Source organism: Channa argus, chromosome 1, assembly GCF_033026475.1.
Source record: "Channa argus isolate prfri chromosome 1, Channa argus male v1.0, whole genome shotgun sequence".
In the NCBI taxonomy this organism is placed as follows: domain Eukaryota; kingdom Metazoa; phylum Chordata; class Actinopteri; order Anabantiformes; family Channidae; genus Channa; species Channa argus.
The window spans coordinates 32,191,352-32,212,915 of record NC_090197.1 but is presented as its reverse complement, the minus strand read 5'-3'; the positions used below and the strand labels follow the sequence as shown (position 1 = coordinate 32,212,915).

Below are 21,564 nucleotides of genomic sequence, written 5' to 3'. Positions count from 1 at the left end.
TAACCCAGTGGCCCAGATAAATTAGAAACATTTTGTGCTGCTGCTCTTCATTTATATTGTAATTAATACAAGTTAAAGTGGAATAGTGGTGAAAATGGGGAAGGCATTCAATAGAATTATGGTTCTAATGCTAGTGTGCTTAATGGTCCTTTGAAGTGGAAAATGAATGGAATTGTCTCTTTGATCACTTTCTTCTTCTAAACAAACAAAACCACTATTTACTCTAAATGGACAGCAGCATTTGGTCAACAGCATATGACATGAAATGGAACAGAAAATGCACTAAAATATCTGCTTTGAGGCTCATGACCTGCAGGACCTATATGAGATAAGTTGTAAGCCTACATAACATAAATCCATCAAATTGATCTTACTGGTTTCCCACAATACAATAATAAAAGTAAATATACAGTATTTACTTCTTTTTTTTTTTGCACAGAAAGAATTAAAAATTCTTCGTAATAAGATAGATAACCACGGTTAATCCTGTTGTTGTCTTGTGTCTTTTTTTATATTGTAGTCCCACAGTTAAGAAACACATAATCAACTTTCAGTAGTCCATATTTAATGATGCTCTGTATCACCTAAATGTAGCCTCATGTAGCACCTTTTCGTCCAATCACAGTGAGAGTTTGAAGCGTTTCCCGTCGATGATTGGCTGAATAGTCTGTCAGTCATTTACGGGGCGATTCCACTCTCGGCAGCTGTCAGTCTGATCTTCTACAGGGGTTGGGTAACTAAACAAGACAGATGAATCACAGAGAGAGATGCTTTTCTGAGAAACAGAGGTAAGAAACATAATTATTAAACAAGCCATTTTACATGTTTTCGCCCAGGCGTTTAACGCTAAGAGTCTTCTGATTCCCGCTGATAGTGTGCACTTAGCTTTAGCTAACAAACGTTAACGTTGGTAGCGTTGACTAGCGCATCTGATACAGGTTCAGTCAGATAAAGAAGTTAAATTCTTAGGCCATTTACGTAATATAACATTAGTCCTGGTTCGCCACAGCGCCGTGAGATGATAGAAATATCCTGTCACTGAACGAGGAGAGATGACTTGGCTGGGCTAAGTTAGCTAACGGTGGCGTACAGTAGCTATTTACTCTGCTCTGTCTTTTGCGGTTCCCACCAGCAGGGAGATGTTGCAGTGTGCACAACTGACCCGCTGCCATCATATTATCAATATTATCGTATTTATGCTAATGATATTTCACTCACTTCTGAGCGCACGTGCATGTCTTACTCCAGAGTGCTGAAATTCACCCCAACATCACCTGACCCTCCCCGTTGACCTCCATCTTATCATCGCCATGGAGATTTCCAACAACTACGTGTTGATCCATGGGAAGAACATATCCCATAGTACCCTGGCAGGCTCTGCTGCTGGGCCTCACATGTCTATTGACAAGCTTTTCCCAGCTCTCCTTGAGTGCTTTGGCATCATATTGTGTGGCTATATAGCTGGCAGGTGGGTGTGTGCAAAAACACTTTGTTGAAGGCAGCTTTTATTTACTTACTTAAGTAGCACTAACAATTTATTGCTAATATGCAGCTTTCATTGTAATTTTCTGTAGTGCTCTGTATAATTAAAAACCACTGTGGCCTTTACGTGTGTTTATGACTATGCTTTTCATTCCTACCTACAGGACAGATATCATCACAGAGAGCCAAGGGAAGGGTTTGGGGAACTTTGTGTCTAAGTTTGCGCTTCCAGCTCTTCTTTTTAAAAACATGGTGCTATTAGACTTTGCAGATGTCATCTGGGCATTTCTCTGGAGTGTCTTGGTTGCTAAGGTTCGTGTCTTGCATCCGTGTGTGTTTTCATGTTAACAAGTACGTGTATGTACTATGTCGAGCTGATTTGCGAGGATTCCAGACATGCAAAGTCTGATTCTGCTAAATTCAAAGAAGCCTAAGAAGTGAACATAACCTGACTCTGCTCCTCTTTTGTCTGTAGGTGACAGTGTTTGTCCTGGTATGCGTGTTGACACTGATGGTGGCCAGTCCAGACAGCAGATATAGCAAGGCTGGTCTATATGCCATCTTTGCTACACAGAGTAATGACTTTGCATTGGGATACCCCATAGGTGAGACAGAGTCAAACAACTGATGCATAATCCTCATACAAATTATAAGACACATCTCCCACTCTCTGTTTTCTAGTTGATGCTTTGTATCAGAGCACTTACCCAGAATACCTCCAGTACATCTATCTAGTTGCCCCGGTATCGCTCATGCTCCTCAATCCCATCGGCTTTGCTCTTTGTGAGGTGCAGAGGTGGAGGCAGGCCAGCCATCCACAGCACAGCACTCTTGGCATCCTGGGAGTTGTAGTTTTACAGGTATTCTATATACAGGCGTTTGTATGGTCAGTAACAAACCATAAAAAATGTATTGTACCTATTACAACCTCTTAAGGTGTATAATTTATGTTTGCTTTTACCTGCTGGGTTATATTTTTCTTACTGTTTTTACTGTACGTCTCCTCTTTAGGTACTGAAGAACCCAATAGTGTTTATGGTGATAGTGGGAATCATCTCCCACTTTACCCTGCGCCAACAGATTCCTGCTGTGTTGTCAGAGTTCATAGATGGTCTGGCCAACTCTTTTGGAGGAGCAGCTTTATTTTACCTTGGCCTCACCATGGTGAGATTTAAGTTCTGCGTTTGGGTTTTATTTGTTTTTAAGTAATTAAACATTAGTGCAGCTTTAATTAAAAGCTACAGTGTGCAACATTTTTAATAAAAATATGCTTCTTAATTTATCTTAATGTGGATAAGTGCTGTTGAATCCTCCCATGACATAGACTCATTAAACAGTCGTTTAACAGCCGTTCAGATATAATCACTTTTTCAAAAAGGCTCACCTAGCCCATCAAAAAAATATCCCAAGAATTTTTAGATTCCTTGACTTGACTTTCTTTATTTTTTGGCAGGTCGGCCAGCTTAGGAAACTAACTAGAGACACTGGAGTGGCCTTGATACTCCTCATCACAGCTAAACTGTAAGTGGGGACTTAGATTACACATGTAAGTGTGTTTGTGTATGTGTCTGTGCATGTGTAACAATGTGCTATATGGGTCAGTATTTTAAAACTTGTATTACATTTACAATCGATATGGTAGAGAGGAAAATATAAACTCAATATAATGCGGCCTAGTTCAATACTTCCACTAATTATAGATTAACATTTTTCATAGATATGAATTATAAACAGAAACCAAGTTGCACAGTGTAATAATTGGTGAAGCTACTTCAACTTCAATATCTAGACGTAGTTGATTGTTCTTGTACCTTTTTCTCCAGCCTTGTTATGCCACTAGTCTGCAAAGACATGGTAGATATTCTGGATGTAGGAGTGAACAGCACTAGTGCCAACCACACCAGTTTGTCCAACTTTGCTTTCCTATATGGAGTCTTCCCAACTGCACCTAGTGTGGCCATCTATGCTGCACACTACAATATGGAGTTAGAGGTGGTAAGTAACTGTTGATGTAGAAATTTGTTTCTAATAGGGGAAAAAAAAACTTAGTTTCAAGTGCTCAGACTGAAAGCAAAAACTTTCAACCTTAAAAAAAAAAGCTATGAAGTGTGGCTGAAAAAAAACAAAACAAGCCACCATTACATGTCAAATGCCTTTCTCTGCCGGTCTCAGATTTCAAGTTCACACTCTCACTCAGTGGTGTGCTTTGATTTCAGAAACCTCTCTCTCTCTCTGTTTCTTTCTAGGTAACATCAGGGATGGTAATCAGCACATTTCTGTCTGCACCAATCATGTACGTGTCAGCCTGGTTACTAACAATCCCCCTAATGGACCCAACCCCACTAGTGACAGAGCTGGAAAATGTTAGCTTCAACATCAGCATTGTCAGCCTTGTAGCAGTGGTCAGTATATTAATTTGCAAAATATAACCAATGTTTGAAAAGTCCCTTGAGGCTCACAGGAAGGAATCCCAAAATTCTGATGTAAAAAAGGAGCATGGACAGACCTGGAAAGAAAATACATTTTTTACAGTTTTTCTTGGGTTGAGTGACACATAAAAAATAGATGGCAATCAGACCGGATGGCCAACACTGAGTATGGAGTAAACTTTGTGTTCATGTGTCTATATCTTCTCTCAGGTATGGACCATAACAGTGATGTTGCTCAGCAAGAAGTTTAACAGACTTCCTCACCTCTTTGCCTTAAATCTTTTCTTGGCTCAGGTCAGTGTCAATTCACAATTCAAATGATCCAAAGCGTAAACACAGTTTAAAGCTATTTTTAACAATCCTGCAAAATACTTTGTTTCTGTACAATATGGCATGTTTTATTTAACTCAAGAAATGTCAACTAAAGATTTTCATTGTTTTTTTTTAATACTTTATTTCAGTTCCTAGTATGTGTCAGTATGATCCTGTGGAACTTCTTAGTGAAACAGGACGACAATGTTATCGGCAAAATTCTCACTTTCACTTTACTCTATGGCTCTTTATACAGCACATACATTTGGACAGGTAGGTGTGTTTATTTATGAGCAGTATAGGACAAATCCATTTTCATCAATTTGACTACATTTGGCAGAGTCCTGAAATAAACTGTATTTTGTAAGCACATGCTGGTTTTTGCATGATTGTGTTTGGTTCTCTTATTTCAGGTTTAATCCCCCTCTGTCTGGCTCTGACTAACAGAGATGATCTGCTGAGACTCCGGCCAGGAATATTCATGATTTTAGGTTGGGGGTGAGCAAGCACACCAAACCACCACAGAACACTCTTATTTAATATTTATTTTTCTTTTAATCAGATCACTTTATGCAAAACAGTGCTCAAAGGCTTTTATTGTGGAAAGAAATATGTGACTTGAGGGTGTGCTTAAAGCACTATCCTCAATAGGGAAATTAATTGTACAGACAATAAAAGATGTTTGGAATTTGCTTGGTTTTAATACTGTATCTGTTTGCATGTGTAGGGTTCCCTTCCTGGTGGTTGGTATCCTTCTGATATTAGGAGAGAGGACTGATACAATAGACTCTGCCTTTTTCTATGGAAGAGCTCAGGTTAGAAAAACACCTCACTCTGTTTATTTGTATCATTTCTTTCACATTGGCTCTGAGTCTAATTATTTCCTATTTAAATCTTATCAGCAGACCTCCACTTTTACTTAAAATATAAGAGTCTCTTATGTCTCAGAACTCAAAATAATGTAGTTCAGGAAATTATATTTGATTTTGTTCTTCTCCAGATAATCAGCACAGCAGTTGTGCTTGCAGTCAGTATGTTTCTCGGTGCTATATCTTTGATGGGCCTTAGCCAGGGAAATAGCGAGCAGAGAGGCTACCAGGCCCTGAGCAGAGCTGCTGGACCAGCCATCAGTGATGAGTTGATAGCCTCTGGTGGTCTGGAGGAACAACAGGAACAACAGACACAGGTGGCAAATTCATCTAACCACAGCATCAACTCAGGTAAAAGCGTTATTGCTTTAGTTTTTTCTGCATCAATATTCACCAGATGATCTACATATAAAATGTTTATTCTGTTTCTTTTCTGCTGCAAGACATCCACAGTTTTTCTCCAGTCCAAACCATGCCTGACATGATAGCCAGCACACAGAGGGAGCACACAGACAACACAGGTACCAGCCAAAATTTATTTTCATTTTAAATGTTTTTTGCATGAATGACTACAAATTATATTTTAAAATTAGCTAGGGTAATGGCTTTCTAAATTCCTAAACCCTGGTAGAATAGTTACTGTCCATGCTTTGTTCCATTTTTGAAATGAGTTTACAGAGTGAGCTAACATGGAAACCAAATGTGCCAGGAAATATGTAATGAACAGTTACATAGAGAATAAAGATACATTTTACAGTCGTTACTGATGACTGTAAATTTTCACCCTCCTTTATATTAAATATCCGAACTTTAAACATTTATTTGTTTTCAGTACAATAAAAAAAGTAAAATATTCAAAGTGTGATTAGAGCTAAGATGTGGGCGAATACCCTGTCATCCTCAAGTTGAGACACGTTGTCCGTTTTTCTCCAGGCCACAGTGGGGCGCTATGTGATGGGCAGCAGCAGAGCTTTTCCTCCTCTGAGCAGCCACTAGACCTGCCTCCACCTGGGCTTCAAACCCGAACAGATGATAATCAGACAGTCAGACACATTCTGCTCTGTCTGTTATTGATTGTCAGCCTGCTAGCGGTCAGAATGAAACACTCTGTTTTAGGGTTCTCAGCAGTACAAAAACTGTAATTTGGTCAAATCACATAGACTACAGAACATAATAATAGATGCATGATGCTATACAAATAAATGCTCTGTTGTCTGATGGAGAATGTCTCTGTAGAACCTGTCCAGCTGTTTGTGGTGGTTGTTCAACAAAGATCCAGGAAGACTTTATCTAGAACTACAGTTCTTCTGTGCCGTGGCAAACTATGGACAGGTGTGTGTGAGAGAGAGAGAAAAAAAAAAGTTAGTGTGTACATATGCATTAAATTTGTAAAAATGCCCCTTTGTCTTTGTCCCAGGGTTTTCTGTCCTTTGGCATCTTTGGCCTGGACAGACACCTCATCATCCTGCCTTTTAAAAACAGGTAAGATGACACTTTTGTTCAGCATAGTTTCTAAGGTAAAATAATCAGATTAGAAGCAGGTGACCACAGTAATGTGTCTGTGTAGGTTGCTAAGTCTGTGGCAGAGCAGGGACAATGGGGATTTGAGTCCCTCAGGTGTACCAGAGGACGTCCGGCTCACCTGTACACAGTTTGTCCGCTACCACAAGGACCAGTGTGTACAAGACATCATACAAACACGCAGGTTTGTGTTTTTGTTGCATTCGTTTTTTTTTATGTGTCATACATTTTTTCTTTCTTTAGAAATTACACATAAATACTGTGCAAAAATCCTGTAACATAAGCCACATTTTGTGTTGGATCAAATTCTTTAGCTGCAATTAATGTTATTTGAACTATTTATTCATGTTTTGAATTTAGTTATTTTTTTATGTATGTATTTATTTTTGGATGACTTTTTCTCTGCATTATCTTTGCATGGTATCTATTTTTTGGTTTCCCCAACCACCAAACAGTTTTTTTCCGTTTATTCAAATTCATGCTAAGCCATTAAACATTTGTACTGGCTGACTTTCCTTTTACCATATTTTGCAGGACATGTTTAATTTTGCTTGTTTACCTCTGAGTAATAAATAATGTGAAATCTAGTTTCAAAATTGTGATATAAAAATAAGCCAGTTTGCCAACTCTACAAAAACTATTAACTGAAACACTTTCTGGACATTTGAGTCTTGGGTGCTTTTCCTTTCTTCTAACACACAATATTTGTTTCCCTTTTCTCACTTTCATTAATCATTACCCCCACATTCTACCCCCAATATTTCCTTTAATTTCTGCCACTTGCTTTTGCTATTCTTTCTTCATCACTACCTAGTGGCTCTGGGGAGAGTTTGAGTGCTTCGACTGGTGAATCCTTCCTCTGATAATAACAGGTTTGGTGGAGGAGGAGATGTAGACGAGGAGAACAAGTATTTGAGACATCTACCTTTCCATCAGCCCCAGGACCTTCACCCATGCCAGGATGTTCAGGAGCACCAGGGTCTGCACCAGATTGACAGATGTCTCAATCCAGCCGAATCCAGCAGCCAGCGTTTGCGTTTAGCTCAACCCCGGCTGGAGCCTGACTGTAAAGTCCAAGCACATTTTTCCAGCTCTGATATTCCAAAGGAGCAGATTTCCCAGCTCCAGTCTAACCCAGCTCATGACCTTGCTTCAAACTCACACCATCTCCATCAACATTCCCAGCCCCTTCTTAGAAGTGTCTTTCGGGGCAGTGATTTGGTGGACTGGTTAGTTAAGAGAGGCCTGTGTGCTGGGCGAGCTGAGGCCCAACTTTACGGTGCACAACTTCAGCGGGGAGGAGTATTGGATCACTTGACAGGCCGGTGCAGATTCAGGGACATACCTACACTGCTGTTCCATTTCGTAGAGTAGACAGGAAGTGCAAGGAGGAGATGAGCAAGATGACTCATAAGGACTGAAGTGAAAGGAACAGAACTTGGTGTGCAGTAGCAACCACCATGAAGCAGAAGTGCCTTAACGGTGCATTTTTTAATGAGACAGATGAATAACCTCAATGTAGAAATAATCTTTTTTAAATGTGTACGGTTGTTGCAATTCTGACACATTCATCATACAGATGATAATATTTGGTACATTTGATACCATGCTTTGATTGACTGCTGTGTTACTGTAGTTTATTCATGGTGGTTGCAGCTGGATTGTCCACTCAGGTTTCACCCTGTGTTCCAAATATTAAAAACATCTAGGCTACTGCGATGCTTTGTCCTTGTAGAAAGTAGTCCATAAATCTGCAAGTGACATAAGACAACAAACAGGATGGGAAGTGAGGCAGGGGGAGCAGTAGTTGGCATTTGTGGTAATATTTAGGAAAGAAACAAAGATGTAAAAAGCTCCTTATTGCATTCTTAACTACTTTTCCCCCACTGCTCTGAATTTAGTTGGTTTTGACTCTAACTTTTTGATTTTAGGAAATCTAAAATGTAACCTGTAATTTCTAGCTAATGAACTCCTTAATGCTGGTTTATATTTTCAATATGTGAAGGACCAATAAGCTTTTTAAGGATAAGTTGCCATTCATCACTTTTGTCCACAAATGTTGTATTATATACTGTATAAAAGTTGGCAGTGAAGCACTAAACTGATGATACTGTGCTCTTAGCCAGAGCCAGTGCTGTTTTTGCCTGTGCATTCTGGTATGTTGTCTTTCAGATGATGTAAAATCATCCTCAATCTGTTATTTCAGTATTTGAAATTTTGCACGCTGTGTCCTTTAATCACTTTGGTCTAAATAGACCACTGCATGTCTCAGAGCAGGACAGATTTCTGCTCAGCACTGAACCTTTTGCACTGACTGCATTACAACACTTTTTTTTTTTTAAATTGTGCTACTGATTACACATTTGTCTCATGATGATGTCCGCATTGTTTTAATTCTGTATGTCGCTACGGTCAATTTACAAGATTGGTTTGGGACTGGTTGTGGTCACATTGCTAAATGTATTTATTCAGACATGGTGGCAAATTAGCACAAAAGTCTTTCCAGCTAAATGTTGATTTAAACTCCATCCAGGCCAAAACTCACACATAATTACGTTTGTTAAACCTTAAAAAAAGGTGTTTAGTTTTAGATGTTCACAACAACTGTTTATCTATTAGAATCCGTTTTTCAGCACTTTGATAAGTGCAGAAAATTTTATACAGGACTTATACGGGACTAAAGTGGCATAGCCACAACTTCAGTCATAACATTTGTCATAGCAATCAGGCAAACAAAACCACTACTGAACATTTTACACATGATTTGGTACCCACGACTACAGTGGGATCACACTACAGCTATCATTTGCCCGTTAAGTTGTTGCTGATTTCTAATATTGTTACTTTAATTTTGGCACTGTTTTGAACAGTACTGAACTGTTCTACTAAATCCCCTGCTTCACTGAAAACTTTCCAAAAGTCAAACGTGCATATATTTCCATCTCTTTAATCTTTTGCCAACTGGACATCATATTCATGTTATTTACACCATGTGCTTGTGTTTACTGTATTGTTACAATGAGCTTGTGTGACAGAGTGTCAGCCAATGTGAAGGTGTGTTTGTGTGCATGAACAAAACCCGTCAGGTGTGTGTGTTTGTGTGTGAGAGAGAAAGAATTAAATGAGGTGTGACAGTGTGTTGTTGATGTAACTGTAGCTGGAGGTTGTATTGCTGCAAGTCAATCAGGGTTGATAACTGTGACCTCGAGAAAGGCACAAATAAATGTCTGCATCCACATTCCCACATTTCATTTTGTGTTTACAAAAGGTGAAAAATTGTTTGTGAAGGCATATTCTAAGCTAAAAGATACCACAATAATATCAGGAGTAAGTGGATATTGTAGATATAAGTACGGCACAGATTTATTAAATTCTTACACATTCTTACACCTGCTTTATGCACAACACACAAATTAAAAAAGGACAGTCTCCCCTGAGCAGATTGAAGTAATATTTTCTTTAACAGGTTTTGGTCAAAGAAGAGTAAAAATATCCCAGCAGGAGATCCACATAAAGCCCCTAAATACAAAAGCAAAATTACCAAAGGCAAAACATCTTTATATTTTCTATTTTTATGTTTAGGACTGGCACTGCACTGGGCTGATAAAATGCAGCTTCTTACCAGCTTCTTTAAGACTTTTCTATAAAAACAGACTTAAAAATACTTCAATTCCAATTACAGCAACAGACATGAAGTGCAAAAGCCTCTTACTCACAAGAGCCAAAGATGGGATCTTCTCACAACTATCTGCAAGCACTATTACTATACTAACCCTATTCCCAGAAAAGTTAAGACAATGTGTGAATTGTAAAATGGCAAATGCCATGCTTTTTAACTTGGAAACTGTAAAGTTAAAAGTGACAAATAACTTTCTCAGTTTCAATATTTGACACTTCTTTGTTTTACTCACATCATCAAAAATGGGTTTATGCTAATTTCTAGTGCCTTAAAACATTCATAGTATCTGCATGTATCTGCTGCTACACATTATGTTGTTTCATATATTTCACACCTATTATGTAATAATAGTAATGAGAAGATTGCAGCTGCGATGCACAGAACTACTGCAAAACCCATCTGTGAATGGAGCTACGACTCTGTTAAGACACATAAATTAATTGCTTTAGAAAAATACGAGTAAGACTAAACTGTGAAACATTTAAAAGTCAAAATATGCTAAAACACTTTTTCCATAAAGTGTCTGAACCTGTGTGGCTATGAACAAAATGAGGAAAAAAACTAGCTAGTTAGTATCTAACTAGCTAACTAACTAGTTATTATGATCCGAAGCAGAGTGTACAATCATTAGGAAGGAAGTGGAAGACTAGTGGCTAACGGTCAAGTATCCGAGACAGAAAGTCAGAAAAATGTGAAACACTAACATAATATTAAATATGACTGATGAACCAATAATTAGGTACATCAAGTATCGTGGAAATTTCCCCACTGGGGCGAATAAAGGTTTATCTTATCTTATCAGAATAGGCCAGTATATGAGGACGCGCTGTAGCAACTGCTGCATTGTATCTTGCAGGAAAATTAAAATGTAATAATTTAGCATGAAAGCCATTGCACATACATAAGGCACTACATCCAACTGACAAATCTTAAGCAACAGCAACATCACTAGAGCAGAGCGTAAAAGGCACCCTCAGCTTCACTGAGGTCACTGTGATCATGTCATTAAGAAGGATAACATTTCCACAATATCAAGTACTGAAATGACTGAATAAAAATAAATAAATATAATGGATAATTTCTCTACATCTCAAATATTAAAACGTATTTATTACTGTGATACATTATTTTCCTGATATTAATAAATCCTCAAACGTAAGTGTCAGAAGACTCTTGTAAGACAACTGCATTAGTGTTGAGAGATCTTTGGGAAACTGTAGCTTTAATGTCTGATGTAACATGACCTGAAGAGATCATGCTGTAACCATCAGGAGCCTCAGGTGTGACCTTACAGACGTCACAAGGCTGGAGTTGGCAAAAGGTCACGTGCTTACTAGTGGTGAGTATTTTTCCCCACCTCAGATTTTCAGACACCAAGTTGTCCCAGAATCACCGCCTCCTCCGTTCCTGCTTAAATTCAGCCTGACTGGTGCCATTGCTGTTCATGCCATCCACCTTGAGGTGTGTTTTGCTGTAGTGTTTGATCAGTGCACCAGGGACGAGGGCCACCAGGGCAATGGCCAGGAGCTGGGCCAGGGTCCTCCAGGAGAAGAGGTCATCCAGGGAGGAAATCTGTGAGAGCATGGAGCCCGTACGAACACAAATGAAGTTGTAGGGAATCAAACCTGGAAGAGGGAAAAGTAGCTAAGTGATCAGTATGTCTTGATTTTATCCATGTGTAGTGAGTGTGTGGGTGTGTTTTCAATGTTCAAGTCTCACCTATGAACACAGAAAAGAAGAAAATAGGCATAGGGATGTTGAGGACAGGACAGGTGATGTTAAGGAACCAGTTAGGAGTCATAGGGAAGAAACGAAGGAAAAGTAGGAAGAAGAATAAACTGCTACGATTTTCCTCCACCTGACAGGAAGTGGAAAGATGATGGAAAGATGAATAAGGGTGAGTAAAATTTAAAACAAAACAAAAAAAAAAAACAGGAAGTCACAGGTTAGGAAGCAAGAGACAATTTATTTCTATGCCTTTAAAAACTCACAGCACTACTGTGATTACAAGTACTAAAAGGTCTGGTTCACCTTCCTCTGCAGCAGGGCCACCTTCTCAGGGAAGAGCTGAGCCACATACTGCTTCCCAAACATTGAGGAGAGCAGGAAGCAGAAGGTAGAGCCTGAAGTGGTGAGCAGGCAGGCCAACACCAGGCCCTCCCAGGGCCCGAATATGGCACCGGCTAACATGTTCTGAAGGTGGGAGGGAGGGATGGTTGGGTGGAGGAATAATTAGTGTAAACCAAACACTGTGAGTTTAATAAATCTTTTATAAATAAAAAATAAGCAAATACCAAACTGGTATGTTTTTAGACTTCATCGCCTTGTCACATTTTCCATAAATCTTTTCAATGTGTCTATGTGTAAGTTTGTGGGTCTTACCAGAAAGGAGGAGCCAGGTATGGCGAATGACTGTTTATAGAGGTAGGCGCTGCAGAACAGCAGCAGAACATAGCCGTGATGTTCTCTTTTATAAAACTTGAGCATCTCTGCGAGTTCCCGCAGCTCCTCCAGATCAGACGGGAACTTTAGCCTGGCAGAAAACAAACACGTAATTGTGAATAAACAAGTCAAACCTTAAGAGTCTGTGATGACTAACGTTCATTAGGGTTATATTATGCTTTTTCTGCACTCCTACAACCTGCTTCACTCTTTGATATTCAGTTACTTCCTTTCATTAACCAACAAGTCCAGATTGTTGAGGTCAATACTCATCAGTATCAGGAATATTGTAGTAATAATAACACAGTTTCTATATTACTCCAAAAATATTTTTGCAGTTATTATTCATCAGCAGGCATACACATATACACATGGTTCAGATATTTCTGCAGTAAGCTCATCTTAGACAATCTATGAGTCTTCCAAGGAATTTGCAAACACAACAATTAACACTAATTCAACAAATCCCCAAGTATTTTACACCACCGTGCATTTTGTTTTGGTCTGTGATATTGTATTTAATTTATGGCTTTTCTACCACACACACCTGGAGAAGCTTCAATCAATTCGCTGTGACAGAAGCTGTTGCGTTGAACGCGCTAAATGAATCGAGATGAACTGGGTTAAATAAGCATGATGAATGGTAATATAATATTACCACTACTTATGCTAGGATAAATCACACAAGTCAGGCGTCTCTGTGTGTGTGTGTAAAAGTTTAATCACTGGAACAAATGTTCTCACTTGCTTCTATAATTGCAACATGTATCGTGATATTTTTTTTTTAAAGAAAAGTTCCCCCCCAAAAAATCATGCGTTGTAGGCTGTAACAACCCCAGAAAAGTGGCGGATATTTTAGCCACATGTTGTTTTTAAAAATAATGTGTAGTCCGAAGTTGTGAGCAGACAGGCCCACACTACGCCTTCTGAGGCCCCGAGTACTGCATGGGCTAATGCGTTCTGAAGGAGGGCGGGATGTATGGAAGGAGGAATTAATCAATCAAAGAGTAAAGTAAACACCATGGTTTTAATAAAACTTTTCTTTATCAATCAAGAAAAAGCAAAATGCCTTGTTAGAACAGAATTATTCAAATTATTTTTAGAATTAGAATTATTAAATTATAATCATCAAGCCAAAGCGTGATGTTTTTCACTCTAAATATTATTTTATCGTGCATTTGTCAGAAAATCAATTACATTTACAGTTAATACCCACAAATCTTATGGACAGTTTTCAAGGTAGTCAAAAGTCTTTCCAGAGAGACCACAAGCGGCGTGTGGATTTCAGCAGCAACCAAAACATCAAAGACAAAAAACCACAACCGCAACCTGAAACTACAGCATTGGTAAATTATGAGAAGAAATCTTTAAGTTTACATTTTGGTGAAGAAGCCCTTTAGACCCAGCACAAGCTTTAAAAAGTATACGTAATATTTCAGAGAGAAAGAAGAGGAAACAAGAGAGCTAGAAGGTACTGTGATACGTTTGATTCAGGGACAGAAATAGCATCACTGCCTGTAGACTTGAGCACATGGAAGACAAAGAAGACAGTCCTCAAAACACACACACACGCGCATGCGCACACACATACATGCTAAAATCCCCCCTTGAAACTCAAGCTGCCAGCTTCCTCTACCACCTGTTCTGACATTCAGCATTCCTTGTTCCTATTGGTCAGTGGACAAACATTCTGTTCTGTCATTGGTCAGCAGGTCTATGATGCGCAAATGCTGAGATACATGAAACTACATGAATGTATGCACAGAATTTAAAAAGACAAATGTGTCATCGTGGCCACTTTAAATTTTGCTTACACACGACCTCCAGAAGAAACGCACATACTGTACAGGTTCACACACTCAAGTATCCACAGCATGGTCCAAGTAATGTGGACTCCCCCTGGAGAGGGGATTTTAAATCTGAAGTCACATCAGAGTCACAATTAGGAACTGAAGTGAAGCTGGGTCATGTTACAGCTAATGTCACTCAGGAGCATTTGTCAGCTTTAGAAAAGACCTATGAATATTTTTTAATTGTTAATTATTTTTTCTAAATGAATTACTTTATAACCAAGGGATATTTCATGTGTTCCTTGTTTTGGATTTCTTTCTATTTTAAATTACTAAATGAAACAACTAACAGATTCCTTGATGATCTATACAAAAACTGCGACTTAGTTGCCACATTTGACCTTCTTAGTGAAACCAAATTAAATAAAAACATGCTACTTTAGTCTACATTTATATGTGTTTTTATTGTTTACTTAACTTTTCATGCGTTAGTGTTATTTACGCTATGAATTGCAGACCCCCCTCATGCATGGATTACTGAGCGGGCACAGGCTCAGGGGCAAATGGGCCAGAGTCATGGAAGCTACTGTTTTTGCATGTGGTTTAAAAAAGCTCAGTTAAAAAACACAATCCAGCCAAAAAGAGAAGAAAAAAGAATTAAAACTGACGGACAATGATCTAAAGCAGGCACAATACGACCAAAACACCAAAAACAGGCACAAAACTTGCAAAACAAATGTGAAATTCTGACAAAAAGATAAAAGAGAACAGGCATTTCAAAAAGTTCTTATGTTCATGGTTTTCTTCTAGTTTTTTTTTTTTTATGTGTTCTATAAATGCTTTGGAATTTCTGCCCTTTCTACCCTAACATTCCTGCTGCAGCTCAGCACCAGGAGGATCGATGAGCATACAGCTGTGAATAGGATTATTGTCTATGTATTATTCATAATTTGTGCTGAATGTGTTGTGTGTGTCCCATTACACTATAAGATCACCCGGGTAAATTTCTAACCTATGTTGTAATGGCAATAAACCAAATATTCCGCATTTTGAAATGAAAGAATTGGGTGCATTGCCTTATTTTTAAAGGCAGCGACAGGGTTGAATTAAAAAAAAAAAAAAGATATTAAAATATCGTTTTTATATCTTTTATAAAATATTATCATCATCACTGAGTGGAAATTTGATTATCACACTCCTGAGATTACTGTGCAAATAACACAGGAGGATTGTGAACAATAAATTAATGGTACCATCTGACTTTGGGTTAACGATCTACACTGACTGAGCCACAACTCGTGCACATGTACACATACATCTGAGCAAAGTAAATGTCAACAAAAGTCAGCGCATTGGGTGCTGTGACACTGTAGTTACCTGACTTGATACGTAGCAGTATCATACGAGTAACACACACACGCACGCACATACGTACACACACACACACCCACACACACACCCACCCTGCATACGGCTTCAGATTGCCTTGGTTGGCGTTATTCTATCATCTGTAGACAACCTCACACTTGACTGTCTGGTGCATTGCAACATACCACCAAGAACACAGACATGCTAATGCAACACACTCACAGACACACTAATAGATTTGGAATTGGGCACATGGATAAACACGCGCACATGTTTTTAAGAGTAATATGATCAATGAAAGAGGAGAGTCAAACACATTCATTATTTTACAGCTATACTTACATTATTATTATTTGCAATTAATATTGATACACATCTGCCAAACAGATCTGTTGGCAAATAAGTGCAGAAAAAGCTGTGTTAAGTTTTTCAGTAAATTAAAAAGTTTAAATCCTTTGCGCGTGGGGGGGATGCAAACCTATTCCTAAACTTAACATAATAACAATGCACATTTATCAAAATGGTCAAAGAAATTGTAAAAATGTTGAAAATGTGAAAATATATTAGTGTATAAATTTGCATCCCCTCTTGATAAATAAATTTAAGTTTAACTTAACAAGGAAAATTTGTGTTGATTTATAAAATTATTTTATTCTTTTTCCCATTTCAAAATAAGGGGATGCAAACCTTTGCACCCAACAGTATTTAATATTCATCTACATAACAAGACATAGATTAAACATAAATACAGCTGACTTGATTTATTTTTACAGGTTCTGATAATAATAAAAACATAAATAAGAAAAAAGATGTGCAAGTAAATAAATCTGTTCCTTCATTTGCTCCCCCTGTACAAAAAAACGGTTTTATTCGTTTATCCCAATATCACAATGTTGCCTTCTAACTGGAAAAGTACATACATGTGATAGATGTTTGCATGCAGAACAGAACAGCGATTTAATGATGGACTATCAGTATGACAACATGCACTGGGCACATTCAAGGTAAACACCGTTGATGGGTCACTAGTCCAGTAGTTTCCAACCTGGGGATTTGTTGGCGGGGGGTCAAGACATCTTAAATTACATGGCCTACAAGGGGTCCCGTGATTTTTAAAGCCACAAATTTTTAAAAAATGGGCCTTTTTCCAATTCCTGCTCCTCGTCAGCATAAGAGGCTTTGGTTGAACCTGTCTGAGGTATTAAAATCAATCCACAGCTCAAAATTAAAGACAAGACCACAAACTGAAGAAAGGTCATACGTGATAACTGAATCATTATCACAGGTAGAGGCTGTTGGAAATTTAGTGTCTGAACCACCTTAGGTTCATGTTAGAGAAATGTACGGTATGGGAAACCCCACACCTACACCAGACAGCGAGTGAAGTCTACAGGGAGGCAGCCTGCTGGGGGGGTCAAAGAGTCTATGATCCCCCCACTATGATCCGCTTTATTTCTCTGATAATCAGTCCCAGGAAAAACTGTGTAAACTGTCAAATATGAGGTGACATCTTCAAAAGATGTTCAGTTTGAAGCAGAGCATGAAAAAAGCAGGCAGCAGGAAATAATTGGCGTTTTTTACTCAAATAAATGTCTGAAATGAAAATATATCCCCATTTATTTTCTGTCAGTGAACTAAATTATTCATTAATTAATTAAATGCGTCGCTCAAAATGTGACAAATTCAATTATTTTTACAATTAAAAAAAAAAAAAATCAAGGGCTATTTTATCTAATTATCTGTTAACCCGCAGAACTGGATTTCTAATGTTTGGATTTATGATTAAAATCAAAACTTAACATTCATAATAATAATGTTTACCTTTCCACAGAGGGTTAAAAACCTTATTAACTTTGCTAATATGAGTTTACAGTATTTTCAGTCGGTGTTTTACCTGTACTCCTGGGCCACCCCGTCCTCCCCTCCGGGAGCCGCGTTCTTCGGTCCCGGGGGAAGGTGCGTGGACAGCAGGTACAGACAAACTGTGGCCGCCGCCACTATGGAAACCAGTCCGGCTATGGAGCGCATGTCGTCCCCGCTGAAACCCGCCGTTCTCCGGTCAACTCCGCGGACAACTTGGGCTGAATTTGAGAGGAAGGTGGGGGGGAGACCGTGTGAGAAATAAAGTCGACGTGTTGTGGCTCAGTTGGACGGCACCGAGACAAGGGGGTGTCCCTCCCCGAGGAGCAGGCAACGACTGACGGCTGACATTCTGGCTGCTCTTCGATCACATGGCAGCAACTTTCCACAGGCTCAAGGAAAACACACACTGTTGACACGAGTGAAGCTCTGTCACACACCACTTCGTTTCCTACTGATTTTTATCATGAAACATTTCACATAACGTCTTCCACAGTTAGACCCAAACCAGGAAGCTTCCCGCGCCTAACGAGTCAAACCGAACTTCTGAACGAAGCTTTGTTAGGTCCATTTCTGTGTTTGTGTGTGTGTGTGTGTGTGCACCAACTGAAAATGCCACTGGAGGGAGACGTGTTCAAGGGCATGAGGAGTTCAGAAGAGTCAGGACATACACACTTCCTGTGCCCATCCGATACAATCGGTGGGTTTGTAATGTAATGATTTGGTAAAAATCAGGAGCACAGAAAAGTTCTTGTGCTTTCTTCTACCAAGTTGTCCATTTGTTAATTTTTTTAAATTATTATCATATATTTACTGCTTTGTTTTTAAATGTGTCAATTTGAGATTTTAATTTCCCATGTTTAAAGCTACATTATGTTAGAGTCACAGCAGTCTGAGACCTGAGCTGCAGTGCAGAGATGTTCCCCTACACAAGTATTTGAGAATTGCAATGATTTCTTTATACTCGGCAGGATTTTTATATGGAGCGACACCTGAAGGGCTGTGAAGCGTGAGACAGAGCATAGCACATGGTGGAGGAACATAGTGGAGCAGGCATGGCTGGATTACCGAAGAGATCAGTGGGCCCGTGGATCTGAACCTCTGAAATCCCTGTTCATCCTTCTAGTTTGAAATACACAAAATGGCCACAAAATGTCCACAGATAGACACAAAATAACCACAAGTAGACGCAAGACTTCCACAAATAGAAAAGAAAATGACCAAAATGGACACGAAACATCCACATACAGAACAAAAAAGACCAAAACAAACAAAACAAACAAAATTCCCCATTGACTGTGTCTAAGGGCCCATTTTCTCCCAAAACAGCAACATTGGGTAGGATCACGGAATAAGAGACTGAAATTCATAGTTGTACTTTATATTATTCATAAAATTGATTTCTATTGGAAATAATTAGTTGTGTGATTTAGGTGTAATTCTTGATCACAAATACAAAACATAACAGAGTAACACGTTTCATTATGGTCTTTATTTATTCAACATGATCCGGCTGCAAGTTTGAAATCAAGCTTTTATTATCTGTGTTTCTCTTCCTCTCACGGACCTCCCTCATCTCCTGCAAGACAAATGTGGAACGTTCAGTCACAAAGTAAATTAAGCTTTTTTGAAGCTTCAGTGCTTTGAAGAGGGTGTGGAGGGAACGACTTTCATGTAAAAAATTGAATAATGAAATGTTGATGAAAGTCAGATTTGGTGTACAGAAACATTTTTAAGGCTTAAACACTCCATGGATTTAACAACAACAAAGAAACGTTCTAACAATCATTATGAAAGAGATTAAACTTTTTACGTTGGTGTATTTTTCGTTACATTGCATCACTTTTCCCAGTAACACATTAGTATTTATATATATTTTTAAATGTAGATTCACACTGAAGTTAATACTGTTGTGTTACCAAAATACACATCTACGATATAACACTTTATATTAAAGCCTGCATACAGTCAAAGAATATTGTTGCTTATTTTGTATCTACTCTGCTGTCAGATTTTGTTTTTGTCATCGAGAGACAGTGTGTGTGCAATTAAAACAGAAAGTAGAAAGCAAAATGAGTTTGACCTTTGAGATTGATGGAGATTTTGCTTGTTGTAAGCGGCCCTATGTCCTGTACATCGGTCCCCAGCAGTTCTTTTAAGGCTACGTCATCTGGAATGACTACACGGTTGGAACACAGGTGCTGTTAGCAGAAACAACATAAAGGTTTCAAGTAAGAGGCTCTGACAGGTAAACAGGCAGGACATACTGTACCTTTACTGTCTTCTGGGGAGTTGTTGCTTGATGTCGCTGTTAGCACAAGTGCGAAGAGCAGGATCACAACCTGAGCTCTCATTTTCTACAAGAAAACATCCGAAGTCAGAGCTGTATTTAATTTTATGACAAACTTATGTTCAGTAGAAGCTGAAGAAAGGCGTTAACTTACCTCTGTTTTTAACTGAGTTCCTGTTTGTGCTGTGGCTCTGACTACCTGTTCGTACCTGAATGACAGGACCTGCAGTACAATAGGTGGGCGCGTGTGTCTGAAGCATCTGAACAATCCACCCCGTTCAGTTTAAGGCAAAGTGCATTCCAAACATAGAGGAGTCACTATTCAAAATCACAGAGTGTAGGAAAACATTTGTCATACAGCTCGAACAGCTCGTGCTCACGTGTGAGTTAAACTGAACTGAACTCTGTCACAAAGCACAATGAGATGCAACAATGGCGGTGAGGTTTACGTGCCATCTATGCGCTTCCATTGGAGGGTTTTTCTGTCCAACTGTGGGATTCTTGATCATTTTACACATGCAGTTTTAGGTTATGTGAAGATCTTAGACATTTATAACTCCATTATGATGGAGTCAATGTTTGTGTGTGCAAATGATGCATGAGAAATGGGAAATGGATGAAACTTAGGTTAAGATATCGAGGTTTGTTTGTCAGTATTGACCCGTCACCAAAAGAAGTGTCAAAATTGTGTTCTGACAACTTGCCTGCTGCTTAGCTGATTCACAAACCAAAACTTGTTTGTCTCCCCACAGGCAGAGCTGTTGATAATAGTCATTTGTCAAATTTAGCTGAATTTTACATAAAGCTGTTTATAATCTACTATAGAGACATTTAAACTGAAGCTAAAGTGCACACAAGTAAACTGAGGCACTGTTTTCTTGCGGATCTCCAAGCTGCCAATCCAGTGATGTTCACCACTGTTAATTTGTTGTTTATATTGTGTAATCCCAAAATGTGCAGCACACACAGACAAAATATTGTGTTTTGTGCAAGTGATTAAATGTAATCAATTATATATAATATGTGTCACATATTCACATTTGCCCCCTCAGTTAATCAACCCAGAGTGTGATTAACTGTGAATTAATGTTCAAATATTGAGGATTATACATTAGACATTATACATTTCTTGAAAAAAATGCAGAGCTGTAGTTCATGCTGTATGACCCTTTGAATGTGCAATCATGTAACATTACTGTGTATGTGTGTATGTGTGTGTGTGTCTTCAGTTAAAAAACAAACATACAGATTCATATAACAGCTCAGATTTATTCCCTCTTCTCTACAGAAGAAAGTATTTAACAAAATCTATAATACCAGACATGAACCTTTTTTAAGCACAGGTCCTAATATTTACATAGAGTTTGTCGCTTCAGAAAGGAAAAAATAAAGAGCAATGGGGAGTGACACAGATTTAGACTTACAGTGCTGTTCTAGCTAAACTAAAGCGACGACATGTGATCTAATCTATTATACCGGATGGATTAGAAAGGTTTTTCCTTCTCGTTGGACTCGGAAGAGT

The 21,564-nt window shown here is 38.6% G+C and overlaps 2 protein-coding genes and 1 long non-coding RNA gene across 4 annotated transcripts; 1 reads left to right on the top strand and 2 right to left on the bottom strand.

The window, feature by feature from the left end:
* Positions 1-270: 270 nt before the first annotated feature.
* On the bottom strand, positions 271-1,240 carry LOC137131538 (uncharacterized). Its single transcript, XR_010915004.1, has 2 exons — positions 979-1,240; positions 271-737 (listed from the first exon to the last, which is right to left on the bottom strand). It is a non-coding gene; the product is annotated as an uncharacterized lncRNA (long non-coding RNA).
* gpr155b (G protein-coupled receptor 155b) lies at positions 663-9,851 on the top strand. Of its 2 annotated transcripts, none has more exons than XM_067512881.1 (20): positions 663-788; positions 1,249-1,468; positions 1,647-1,794; positions 1,958-2,087; positions 2,164-2,342; positions 2,494-2,646; positions 2,936-3,003; positions 3,306-3,477; positions 3,729-3,884; positions 4,122-4,205; positions 4,373-4,496; positions 4,637-4,721; positions 4,951-5,038; positions 5,224-5,443; positions 5,536-5,613; positions 6,026-6,183; positions 6,329-6,424; positions 6,510-6,574; positions 6,660-6,797; positions 7,428-7,531. In XM_067512881.1, the coding sequence occupies exons 2-20, from the start codon at positions 1,311-1,313 to the stop codon at positions 7,474-7,476; spliced, it is 2,349 nt and encodes a 782-aa protein (XP_067368982.1). In that variant the 5' UTR covers positions 663-788; positions 1,249-1,310; the 3' UTR covers positions 7,477-7,531. The 2 variants fall into 2 exon arrangements, with proteins under 2 accessions (XP_067368982.1, XP_067368971.1); XM_067512870.1 differs by having other exon boundaries at positions 664-788; positions 7,486-9,851.
* A 100-nt stretch (positions 9,852-9,951) lies between these two features.
* Positions 9,952-18,362, bottom strand: LOC137131530 (transmembrane protein 41A-B-like). Its single transcript, XM_067512924.1, has 5 exons — positions 17,787-18,362; positions 12,675-12,825; positions 12,324-12,485; positions 12,012-12,150; positions 9,952-11,917 (listed from the first exon to the last, which is right to left on the bottom strand). Exons 1-5 carry the CDS (start codon positions 17,918-17,920, stop codon positions 11,682-11,684), a joined length of 822 nt encoding a protein of 273 aa, XP_067369025.1. The 5' UTR covers positions 17,921-18,362; the 3' UTR covers positions 9,952-11,681.
* Positions 18,363-21,564: the final 3,202 nt, after the last annotated feature.

Excerpts from the sequence above, each read along its gene's own strand:
- gpr155b (XM_067512870.1), top strand. The coding sequence starts at position 1,311 with ATGGAGATTTCCAACAACTACGTGTTGATCCATGGGAAGAACATATCC. Across the intron at positions 2,343-2,493 it reads TGGGAGTTGTAGTTTTACAG|GTACTGAAGAACCCAATAGT; the intron begins GTATTCTATATA and ends TCTCCTCTTTAG. Across the intron at positions 6,425-6,509 it reads CCGTGGCAAACTATGGACAG|GGTTTTCTGTCCTTTGGCAT; the intron begins GTGTGTGTGAGA and ends TCTTTGTCCCAG.
- LOC137131530 (XM_067512924.1), bottom strand. The coding sequence starts at position 17,920 with ATGCGCTCCATAGCCGGACTGGTTTCCATAGTGGCGGCGGCCACAGTT. Across the intron at positions 12,486-12,674 it reads TACCTGGCTCCTCCTTTCTG|AACATGTTAGCCGGTGCCAT; the intron begins GTAAGACCCACA and ends TCCCACCTTCAG. Across the intron at positions 11,918-12,011 it reads CTTCTTTTCTGTGTTCATAG|GTTTGATTCCCTACAACTTC; the intron begins GTGAGACTTGAA and ends TCCCTCTTCCAG.